The sequence below is a fragment of the Salmo trutta genome, chromosome 20 (assembly GCF_901001165.1).
Source record: "Salmo trutta chromosome 20, fSalTru1.1, whole genome shotgun sequence".
Lineage (NCBI taxonomy): Eukaryota > Metazoa > Chordata > Actinopteri > Salmoniformes > Salmonidae > Salmo > Salmo trutta.
In genome coordinates, this window is record NC_042976.1 from 28,842,590 (window position 1) to 28,854,495 (window position 11,906).

General features: G+C 46.6%; 1 protein-coding gene across 1 annotated transcript in view; it reads left to right on the forward strand.

Annotated features, from left to right (window-relative positions):
* col4a2 (collagen, type IV, alpha 2) overlaps window positions 1-11,230 on the forward strand; it is a 114,553-nt gene extending 103,323 nt beyond the window's left edge. The window contains exons 27-47 of the mRNA XM_029703751.1: window positions 828-902; window positions 1,038-1,136; window positions 1,346-1,567; window positions 1,694-1,855; window positions 1,965-2,135; window positions 2,385-2,528; window positions 2,661-2,786; window positions 2,916-3,097; window positions 3,237-3,300; window positions 3,704-3,778; window positions 3,986-4,093; window positions 4,217-4,324; window positions 4,488-4,685; window positions 4,807-4,923; window positions 5,065-5,226; window positions 5,405-5,503; window positions 5,635-5,781; window positions 5,974-6,090; window positions 9,854-10,045; window positions 10,273-10,559; window positions 10,674-11,230. Coding sequence (XP_029559611.1) covers window positions 828-902; window positions 1,038-1,136; window positions 1,346-1,567; window positions 1,694-1,855; window positions 1,965-2,135; window positions 2,385-2,528; window positions 2,661-2,786; window positions 2,916-3,097; window positions 3,237-3,300; window positions 3,704-3,778; window positions 3,986-4,093; window positions 4,217-4,324; window positions 4,488-4,685; window positions 4,807-4,923; window positions 5,065-5,226; window positions 5,405-5,503; window positions 5,635-5,781; window positions 5,974-6,090; window positions 9,854-10,045; window positions 10,273-10,559; window positions 10,674-10,928 — 3,110 coding nt within the window. The 3' untranslated portion in view covers window positions 10,929-11,230. The remainder of the gene's footprint in view (window positions 1-827; window positions 903-1,037; window positions 1,137-1,345; window positions 1,568-1,693; window positions 1,856-1,964; window positions 2,136-2,384; window positions 2,529-2,660; window positions 2,787-2,915; window positions 3,098-3,236; window positions 3,301-3,703; window positions 3,779-3,985; window positions 4,094-4,216; window positions 4,325-4,487; window positions 4,686-4,806; window positions 4,924-5,064; window positions 5,227-5,404; window positions 5,504-5,634; window positions 5,782-5,973; window positions 6,091-9,853; window positions 10,046-10,272; window positions 10,560-10,673) is intronic.
* Window positions 11,231-11,906: the final 676 nt, after the last annotated feature.

Here is an 11,906-nt window from a genome sequence, read left to right on the forward strand (position 1 = left end):
AGTCCCATCAGGTAGCCTGATTTGAAGTCCCTTCAGGTAGCCTGATTTGAAGTCCCTTCAGGTAGCCTGATTTGAAGTCCCTTCAGGTAGCCTGATTTGAAGTCCCTTCAGGTAGCCTGATTTGAAGTCCCATCAGGTAGCCTGATTTCAAGTCCCTTCAGGTAGCCTGATTTGAAGTCCCTTCAGGTAGCCTGATTTGAAGTCCCTTCAGGTAGCCTGATTTGAAGTCCCTTCAGGTAGCCTGATTTGAAGTCCCATCAGGTAGCCTGATTTGAAGTCCCATCAGGTAGCCTGATTTCAAGTCCCATCAGGTAGCCTGATTTCAAGTCCCATCAGGTAGCCTGATTTGAAGTCCCTTCAGGTAGCCTGATTTCAGATGTGTCCATGTAAACAGGATTATTAAGGAAATCATTCTTCATAGTATGAACTGTTTAAATCAAAATATTATATTAATCTGACTATTCACAATAATCATATTATTGTTTGCATGTAACCGTGCTCACTGTGTATAGAGTAAGAGTTAAGTGCACTACTTTTTTGTAACTGGTTTCTCCTGTCATAGTCTTGTCTTTGATTAGTTGGCTAATATGTATAAATTATTTTATTTTCGCTATGCTCTGATCCCCAATCCACACTGGGCAACAGTATTGTCGAACCAAGGCAACAAGCAGGCAAAAGCACAGAAGTTTCCACAGATATGTACAGTATGAGATGTGGAGTAGAGCTTCATTAAACAGTAGTGAAACAGCAGTTATAAAAGGAGGACCGTTCTCATAGTAATTATTGATACAATCTAAATATGTCCATTGTGTGTTATTTTTACTCAGGCGATTGTGATGCCGTACCCGGACCACCCGGTATGCCAGGACCACCAGGACCCGAAGGGTTAGTGGGTTTCCCAGGTAACCTTTCCTTTAAGTTCAGTTTGAGCTTTAGAATGCAAAACAGAAAATGTGTCATATGTCCTGCATGGTCTTTTCCTGTCAAGATCCACATTTATGATTAACGTCCTGTATGTCCTTTTGTCTGTGCCTCAGGCATCCCAGGTCAAAATGGATTCACAGGTCCACTTGGAGATGAGGGGGCCAAAGGAGAGATAGGAGAGCAAGGCATAGGAGGGTCTCCCGGACAGCCAGGTAATCATGTTGCTGCTTTAGCTGTAATAGTAGTCTTTTTGCTCTAGTTACAGATACATAACATCCAATCCCTCTACACAGGTACATTTACTCCCACTTGTAATGGATACACTATAGAGTACTATAGTGCTTTAATACTTATTACATCTTAGTCCAGGTTCTAACCTCCTACCAGCTGATGGTGATAGTTCTGATGGTCTGATCCTCAGGTTTCACTGGCCCCCGTGGAGACTTGGGTCAGCCCGGCGTCAAGGGTAAACCTGGAGATCAAGGTCTGCCAGGCCAACAGGGTCGGGACGGGGAGTCCGGGGAAAAGGGACCACACGGGGAGATCTGGGGAGCGTCGACCGGACAACCTGGAGAAGTGGGTCTTCCTGGAGAGCAGGGACCTAAAGGTTTTGTCGGAGAACCTGGAAACGAGGGCTACCCAGGTGGGTACTACCATAACGTACCAGTGTACTGAAGTTGACATTCAATAAACTACAATGTCTCCACCTTTTCAAGAGTGGTAATGTATAGCTATTGTAATGGCTTCTCTCTCTGCCCGTCTCTCTCAGGGATGGGTGGCATGCCTGGGATGATTGGGTTCAAGGGCAACGTGGGTTCTTCAGGTCTACAGGGGGAGCAAGGAAGACCAGGAGCTGCTGGGAAGTACGGCTGGAAAGGTGTACCTGGACAGGCTGGAGTCCATGGACCAACAGGAAGCATCGGACAACCAGGTCAGACACATAACTGACTAACTTCTCTTTTTTAACTTTTTTTATTTGCTTTGAAGAGGAAGAAACTCTTTGACTCACAGCTAATACACTGTGTATTTGTATCTTCCAGGTTTGAGCGGAGGCAGGGGTGATCAGGGGGACCCTGGCGCCCCGGGGCCAATAGGACTGAAGGGGACACTGGGAGAGTTTGGAGGTCTGGGTGCTGAGGGAAACACCGGACACCTGGGTGACCCTGGAGAGCCAGGACCTATAGGACACTCTGGCCTGCCAGGGTTCAAAGGTTACTTACTATACACATACTATACTCAGTGGAGTCATGTTCTGTTCAATGTTCTAATTATAGAGTTCGTGGTCATATACAGTATGGTCATACTCTGATCACATTCCACATGTCATTTCCTGATGAAGAGTTGATATGAGGATATAATGTCACACTGGAGTTTTGCAGTGAGTAATGCTGAAATATATAATAGCCACATGTTGCTGTAAGGACGTTCCTCCTGACCTGTGATGTCACTTCCTGTTCCAGGTATCAAAGGTTCTCGTGGCATGTCAGGGTTTGGAGGTATGCCCGGTGAGACAGGCCTGGAGGGCTTCTCTGGACAGAAGGGAGAGGATGGCATTCCCGGTGGATTTGGACAGAAAGGAATCATGGGCGACTATGGTTCAAAGGGTGAGACTGAACTGTCAATTAGAATGGTGTGTCTTTCTGTGCTCTACCACTCTCTTTCCCTGTCTCTCTCTTACTCTTTATCAGATCCTTCTATCTGATTGGACACTCACACTTAAACCCGCTGTCTCCTAGGTGAACGTGGTCTGAGTGGCCTGCCAGGCGAGAAGCCCCACATCCCTCGTCAGATCATCAATGACATGAAGGGGACCAAGGGAGAAGATGGAACCCCAGGACAAATCGGATTTACTGGACCCAGAGGTGATTCAGGCTTCATACCCTCCGTACCCTCCCGCTCTTCTTTATTCACATACTCTCATCCTTCTCTCCTTTTAATTTCACTCCTCTCATTCTCATTCCTTCTTCACCTTCCCCACTTCTCTTCTACAGGTCCTAAAGGTTTTCCCGGAGTTCCGGGTATGGAGGGCTACCATGGCGTTCCCGGAGACCCAAGCGATAAGAAGGGTTTCCCAGGCAACCCAGGGGCGCAGGGACTTCCAGGGCCAAAAGGAATGCCAGGTCCGACTGGATCAAACGGAATCAGCGGCTTTCCTGGGATGTCTGGTCACAGGGTGAGACCATGTAGTCTGGTTCCCATTGTTTCTCTGCTGCAGCCAGCCCCCTTTATTGTTCATGCTAAACATGTTCTACAAACAGGTTAGACACATCTCTGTCCGATCTAATGTGGTGTTTCTTGTATTTGTTTCTTAGGGGGAGAAAGGTACCCCCGGTGCCTACGGATCTACAGGAGATCCAGGAGTGAAGGGTGTCAAAGGTATGACGCCCCTGTCTGTCCCAAATCTCACAGATGGATAAGTACAGTACCGTAGACCACAGGAGGTTGGTGGCACCTTAATTGGGGAGGACGGCTAGTGGTAATTACTGTAGCGGAAAATAAGTGAAATGGTATCAAACACATGGTTTCCACGTGTCTGGTGACATTCCATTCGCTCCGTTCCAACCATTATTATGAGCCGTCCTCCCATCAGCAGCCTCCACTGCCGTAGACGCCAGTAGTCATCCAAACTTCACTTTCCAGCTGTTTCAACTCAGTTTAAGCTTGTCTTTGTTAAGCACTTGGATTCGAAGCAAAAGTCCCAGGACAATTTAACATTTAAATAGAAGCGTGAGTAGTGAAAGGCACTGGCTGAAATACGCCTCATTGTTTTCTTCTCCAGGTGAGGGGGGTCCCATAATCGACATGCCTGGATCCACAGGACTGAGGGGGGAGGATGGTTTCCCAGGGGTTCCAGGTGAGTCACTCATTGAGCCTTGCTTCCTTCATTTGCATTAGGAACTGTGGACTGGTGAGAGAAAACACAGTGCACCTGGTAGTGGTAGGCCTCCACCATATTGATAACAGTACAGATGAAGAAAAGGAGTCTAGTTTTACTAAGATGCTGTCTGAGATGCGTTAACATGGTAGCAGTGTTCCTGATACCCTCTGTCTCTCCCTACAGGTCAGAAGGGCTTCATTGGGAATCCGGGAGACAGGGGCGGTGGTGGTTTCCATGGTATTGACGGCATGAAAGGGGGGCCGGGAGAGCCTGGCACAGGAGGACCTATAGGTAAGAGACTTGACTTCCTACCATGTTGCTCACATTTTTTAAATGAGTGTCATTCATTGCCTGTGTCTGACTGTTGCCTGTGTATGACTGTTGTTTGTGTCTGACTGTGGTTGCTGTCTCCAGGATCTGACGGTCAAGGAGGGTTTCAAGGCAACCAGGGTACGAAGGGATGGCCTGGGATCCCCGGAGAATCAGGCACAAATGGACGACCAGGCTTCCCAGGACAAAGAGGTACACACACACACACACACACACACACACACACACACACACACACACACACACACACACACACACACACACACACACACACACACACACACACACAAAAGCACGGGTGTGCACACACAACACCTTTGCCTTATCATTGTGTTTGATCTGCTCCTTTCTGCAGGTTTTCCTGGACTGAATGGTATATTGGGACTGGATGGACTGAAGGGTGAGAAGGGCATCCCTGGACTTCCAGGTCAGGATAACTTGGGAACCCCAGGTGTTCCTGGTGCTAAGGGAACGAGGGGTGAGATAGGTATACCCAACTCAGAGGTCGGGACCCCAGGATCGCTGGGTTTAAAGGGCATTCAAGGACAACCAGGTTAGTCATTGCTCCAAAAGACTCATTGCATCTTTTTGATACAAGGTTTGGAGGACATTTAGTGTTTCAAAGTATCTAAGTATCTCCCCCTTCTCTTATTTTTTTTGTCCCTTGTACTCAGGTGACCAGGGCCAGGTGGGACCTCCAGGGTTTCAGGGCCCCCAAGGACCACAGGGCACCTCAGACAAACCTGGACCATCAGGAGACCCTGGCTTCCCTGGACCCAAAGGGCTGCCAGGTATAGTAGAGTGGGGAATGCGTGGATTTACAGTAGATTAACTAAGTATTTATCCTCTGGGATGTGGTGTGCATGGTGTGTGGGATGTGTTCGGTTGGTGTGTGTATTTGGTGTGCTAATAATGATTGTTCTGTTTCATAGGTTTCCCTGGGCCCCGTGGATATCCTGGTGAGCCCTCTCCATACGGAGAGAAGGGTTTAGCTGGCCACTATGGCTTCCCCGGATTCTCTGGTCTGAAAGGAAAGCAGGGGGATCAGGGACCAACAGGCTACAAAGGACAGAGCGGAGTGTCTGGAAAGAAAGGTACTGATCATAGAATTATAGGAGCCCAAGTGGGAATTCCGAAATACAATCCAGAATTATGTTTTATTATCCATCGTAGATGGCTGTCTGTTTCACATTTGACAAGGAGGGATTATTGAGCTGGTTACTTTGTACTGAAACAGTAAAATTAGTAACAGCCATGGTTTTTGTCCCAAAGGTGTGAAGGGAGAGCAAGGGATGATGGGAATTCCTGGTAGGTTTGGTTTCCAAGGAGACCGAGGTCCTTCCGGCCCAAAAGGAAATACTGGACCCATAGGTAGACATCATCAACCTTGGTTTGATATCAATCTGCACCTCACTATAATTCACCTGAAAATCACCTACACTATTATTAAAGATGCCTGTTTAACACGTACAAAATGTGTGTGACCTGGTCTGGTCCTGCAGGTTACCTGGGAGCCCCAGGTAACCAGGGCCCAGCCCCAGTCACCCCCAGGGTGCCAGGAGAAAGGGGTGCTCCAGGGCCTCAGGGCATCCGAGGACCAGAGGGGGTACGAGGGGAGACTGGCCCGAAAGGACCCCCTGGAGCTCCAGGTAGGAGGATCCAGCAGCACAACTACCTTATATTGTGTAACAATATTGTTATATACTTCTCTATGTCAAATGTTGTTCTTTATACAAGTGCTTCTATAGGATTGGCTGACTGTCTTCACTGAATGACCATTCCCCTTCTTTTTGCTTCTTCCTTACCCCTTCTTTAACCCCCCCCCCCCCCTTCCCATTTAGGCTACCTGGGCCCCCAGGGGCAGAAGGGGATGCCAGGGGTGGGTGGCAGACCGGGTACCCCCGGGTACCGTGGGAATGACGGAGGGAGGGGTCACCTTGGTCTTCAGGGCATGGAAGGTAGGTACAGTAAGGCAGCCATGCCAGGGAATATAAGGATTACAGCAAGCAGGCCTGGATTAAGGGATTAAGAATGGGAGTGAGGCAGGGAGCTAGTTTCCACCAGAGGGTTTGGGTCAGAGTGTTATTTGTCTGAATGAGCCGCAGGTGTTTTATGAGAGAAATTACCCATGGCCTGTAGGGATTATTAGTTATGTAATTAGTTTAGTGCTGAAGGGGCCAGGATTTTTTTATGTAGCTAATCTGAAATGAATTAAAACCTGTATTCCATTGACGGTTCTCTTGTTTTACCTGAAAGCAGTGGCGAACCGTGACTATAGGATTTAGGCCTTCAGAGGGACCAAAAATCTTCCAATACCTTGTATCAAAAATCTAGAATATAACAGAACCATAGCTTCACTTAATGTGCCTGACATTATCTTCTGTAGTCTGATTATTCTAGTTCTAGTGAAGGAGGAACAATGCTTTTTGATGGCATTATGAATGAATCAAACAGGCCTGGCTGCACTTCGGGCTGCTGCACACACAGAGACAGAACCGGCACAGACGCAACATGTGACACACAGTATAAAATAATGCAACCAGCCAGGTGGCCTAACACCACTATCACCAATAGCGACAACAGCAGTGTCACATCAAAGGTGACAGGCTTGTGGTGCTGAAAGACCAGCGACCGTAATACTTGTGCACTTGGTTAAACACATAGACAGACGACAGCAGTCGCACACAGCATCAAATATTGTTAAAGAATAAGCAGCCCATTCACTCCAGTAGGAATAAAATTATAACCTTACAAAAGCACAACCATTTCATTTCCAGAATGAAATGAACAAACCAGCTATTACTTCCCATTGCAAATATATTTTATCACGGTCATCCCACTAACCGGTGATCTAGAGTCTAAATGCAACAATGTCATTATTTCACAGTCATTATTTTTCAAGAGATACTGTAGCTAACAGCAAGCAAGCTGCAATAAAAATCAGTGCCCCCCACAGATTATGATCATTTGTAAACGAAGTTTGAAAGATAATCTTGAAAAAGGTGATGCTAATAACTGAGCAACAACATCCACCTTAAAGTTGAGAACAGCTACTGCAGCCGCTGTGGCCATTGTCACATTACCACAACACAATCTAGGTAACGTTACTTGCATTATGGGGAAAACTACAGCTTGCACCACTGATTATTTGCTTTTGCGTCCACTTTTTTTTTTTAATTCTGTGCTACCTATTGCAAGTCAAAATGTGATTGGTTAATTCCACTGTCACTCCAAAATTCTGCTCTAATACAGTTGAATGGCAGAGGACTTCAGTCCAGCTTCTGAAGGCCAATGGCTGGTTGAGCCAGCTCGATTTTTCTACACAGAGACTACCAATGAAAAATCCTGGATATTTTTTTATCTTCAGTATTAACCTAACACTTCTCTTTCCAACACAAACAGAAGAGATGAAATCAGAAGATCATTAAAATGATTGTAAAGATGAAAATAACAATATATACATAGAAGGCCCTCACGGTTCCCTACTGTCTGAAAGTGTTATTTCATGTTATGTTCAATTCATTTTAACCACACAAAAATTAAAAAGAAACATATGAATAAATTGCACACAATTTCTCTCTTATACACAGAGGCATTTCATATCAAATGTTATTGGTCACATACACGTTTAGTAGATGTTATTGCGGGTGTAGCGAAATGTTTCTAGCTCCAACAGTGCAGTAATAAGTAACTGCTAACAATTTCACAACAATACACACAAATCTAAAGTAAAGGAATGGAATTAAGACTATATAAATATTTGGATGAGCAATGTCGGAGCGGCATAGACTAAAATACAGTACAATAGAATAGAATTCAGTATATACGTATGAGATGAGTAATGCAAAATATGTAAACATTATTAAAGTGACTAGTGTTCCATTATTAAAGTGGCCAGTGATTTCAAGTCCATGTATAGGGCAGCAGCCTCTAAGGTGCTAGTGATGGTTGTTTAACAGTCTGATGGGCTTGAGATAGAAGCTGTTTTTCAGTCTCTTTTTCAGGCCAGCTTTGATGCACCTGTACTTACCTCACCTTCTGGATGGTAGCGGGGTGAACAGGCAGTGGCTCGGGTGGTTGTTGTCCTTAATTATCTTTTTGGTCTTCCTGTGACAATGGGTGCTGTAGGTGTCCTGGAGGGTAGTTTGCCCCCGGTGATGCGTTGGGCAGACAGCACCACCCTCTGGAGAGCCCTGCGGTTGCGGGTGGGGCAGTTGCCATACAAGGCGGTAATACAGCCCGACAGGATGCTCTCAATTGTGTATCTATAAAAGTTTGTGAGGTGTGTTAGGTGCCAAGACAAATTTCTTCAGCCTCCTGAAGAAGGCGCAATAGCGCCTACTTCACCACACTGTCTGTGTGGATGGACCATTTTTGTTTGTCAGTGATATGTATGCCGAGGACCTTGAAGCTTTCCACCTTCTTCACTGTGGTCCCGTCAATGTGGATAGGGGTGTGCACCCCCTGCTCTTTCCTGAAGTCCACAATCAGCTCCTTTGTTTTGAAGAGGTTGAGTGAGAGGTTATTTTTCTGGCACCACACTCCCAGAGCCCTCACCTCCTCCCTGTAGGCTGTCTCGTCATTGTTGGTAATCAGGCCTACTACTGTTGTGTCGTCTGCAAACTTGATGATTGAGTTGGAGGCGTGCGTGGCCACACGGTCATGGGTGACCAGGGAGTATAGGAGGGGGCTGAGCACACACCCTTGTGGGGCCCCTGTGTTGAGGATCAGCGAAGTGGAGGGGTTGTTTCCTACCTTCACCACCTGGGGCCGGCCCGTCAGGAAGCCCAGGACACAGTTGCACAGTGCAGGGTTCAGACCCAGGGCCTCGAGCTTAATGATGAGCTTGGATGGTACTATGGTGTTGAATGCTGAGCTATAGTCAATGAACAGCATTCTTACATAGGTATTCCTCTTGTCCAGATGGGATAGGGCAGTGAGCAGTACGATGGCATCGTCCGTGGATCTATTGTGGCGGTAAGCAAATTGAACTGGGTCTAGGGTGTCAGGTAAGGTAGAGGTGACATGATCCTTGACTAGTCTCTCAAAGCACTTCATGATGAAAGAAGTGAGTGCTACGGGCGGATAGTCATTTAGTTCAGTTACCTTTGCTTTCTTGTGTACAGGAACAATGGTGGACATCTTGAAGCAAGTGGGGAAAGCAGACTGGGATAGGAAGAGATTGAATATGTCTGTAAACACTCCAGTCAGCTGGTCTGCACATGCTCTGAGGACGTGGCTAGGGACGTCGTCTGGGTCGGCAGCCTTGCAAGGGTTAACTCGCTTAAATGTCTTACTCACGTCGGCCACGGAGAAGGAGAAACCACAGTTCTTGGTAGCTGGCCTCGTCGGTGGCACTGTGTTATCCCCAAAGCGGGTGAAAAGATGTTTAGCTTATCCGGAAGCAAGATGTCGGTGTCCACTACGTGGCTGGTTTTCCGTTTGTAGTTTGTGATTGTCTGTAGACCCTGCCACATATGTCTCGTGTCTGAGCCGTTGAATTGCGACTCCACTTTGTCTCTGTACTGACATTTTGCCTGTTTGATTGCCTTATGGAGGGAATAACTACACTGTTTGTATTCAGCCATATTTCCAGGCCTTGCCATGGTTAAATGCGGTCGTTGGCGCTTTCAGTTTTGCGCGAAGTCTGCCATCTATCCACGGTTTCTGGTTTGGGTAGGTTTTAATAGTCACATTTGAACCTCTCTCTCTGACCCCTAGGACACCATGGTAACCCAGGCACTACAGGGTTGCCTGGCATGCCTGGACGCAGTGTGAGTGTGGGATATCTGCTGGTGAAGCACAGCCAATCAGAGCAGACCCCCATGTGCCCCGTGGGAATGTCCAAGCTGTGGGATGGCTACAGTCTACTGTACTTCGAGGGCCAGGAGAAGGCCCACAACCAGGACCTAGGTGAGACAGAGAAGATGAGAAAACCTAAAAGACAGGAAATTAAAAAATGACCACACAATTATTAGATTATACTTGTATCTATTCAGATTTTATTTGATATTTCATTGGCAGATAGAACCCATTAGGCTCTCTCAAGTTTGCCTGTAGTGGCTGTAGCACTGTTTCATCCTTTTATATGAATACATGTATTGATTAATTGGTTCATTCAATGTTTCTATTGATCCCAGGTCTGGCAGGCTCCTGCCTCCCTCGTTTCAACACCATGCCCTTCCTGTACTGCAACCCCGGAGACGTCTGCTACTACGCCAGCCGCAATGACAAGTCCTATTGGCTGTCCACCACCGCACCACTTCCCATGATGCCCGTGGAAGAGGGCGAGATCAAACCCTACATCAGCCGCTGCTCTGTGTGCGAGGCTCCATCCGTCGCCGTCGCCGTGCACAGCCAGGACATCACCATCCCACAATGCCCTGTGGGCTGGCGCAGCCTGTGGATTGGCTACTCCTTCCTTATGGTGAGTCTCTTGCTTTCTGTTCTGACAGTCTAAAGTGGCCTATTCTAGTCTCCTTTTCATCTTTATTGATCTGAAAACACAGGACATATGAAAGCAATCTATTCCCCCCCACAGCACACAGCAGCAGGTGACGAGGGCGGTGGTCAGTCTCTATCGTCCCCTGGTTCCTGTCTGGAGGACTTCCGCACCACTCCCTTCATCGAGTGTAACGGGGCCAAGGGCACCTGCCATTACTTCGCCAACAAACACAGCTTCTGGCTCACCTCCATCGAACAGTCCTTCCAGGCAGAGCCTGCCTCCGAGACCCTGAAAGCAGGCCAGCTCCTCTCACGCATCAGCCGCTGTCAGGTCTGCATGAAGAACCTGTGACCTGGCTCACACTTAGTCCCCTTTGACCCTGTGATGTAATTTCCTGTGACTGTACCCCCCCACCAAACGCAATTCAGGTAGACATTACACTTAGGCACAGATCTAGGATCAGCTCACCCTCCCTAAATCTTAACCTTCGCCATAAAGGGGAGAACACAAAACAGACCTTAGATCAGCATCTTGTGATGACTGAAGGCCTGTGTGAACACTTCAAGTGAAGAGCAAGTGTCCTGTGGTGATAATTGGAAAAGAAGCCCCAGCATGAAGTCAACAGCGATATGAAATATACATGTTCTTTTTTTAATTGTTTGTCCTATTTGATATGGTGCTCTAACTTAATACCTCAGCTATGTTATATACAGTGCATTTAGAAAGTATTCAGACCCCTTCACTTTTTCCACAATGTTACGTTACAGCCTTATTCTAAAATGTATTAAATTAAACAAATTCCTCAGTCTACACACAATACCCCATAATGACAAAGCAAAAACCGTTTAATTTTTTATTACCATTTTTATTTTTTTTTAAACACAAAAATACCGTATTTACATAAGTATCCAGACCCTTTGCGATGAGTCTCTAAATTGAGCTCAGGTGCATCCTGTTTCCATTGGACATCCTGTTTCTACAACTTCATTGGAGTCCACCTGTGGTAAATTCTGTTGATTGGACATGATTTGGAAAGGAACACACCTGTCTATATAAGGTCCCACAGTTGACAGTGCATGTCAGAGTAAAAACCAAGCCATGAGGTCAAAGGAATTGTCTGTAGAAACTCCCCAACTACAGGTGTGCCAAGCTTGTAGTGTCTCCAGGCTGTACTGAGTAAAGGGTCTGAATACTAATGTGATATAAGTTTTTTGGTTTTAATACAAAAACACTAAAAACCTGTTTCACTTTGTCATTATGGGGTATTGTGTGTGATTGATGGGGGGAAAAAACAATTTCATCCATTTTAGAATAAGGCTGTACCGTAAC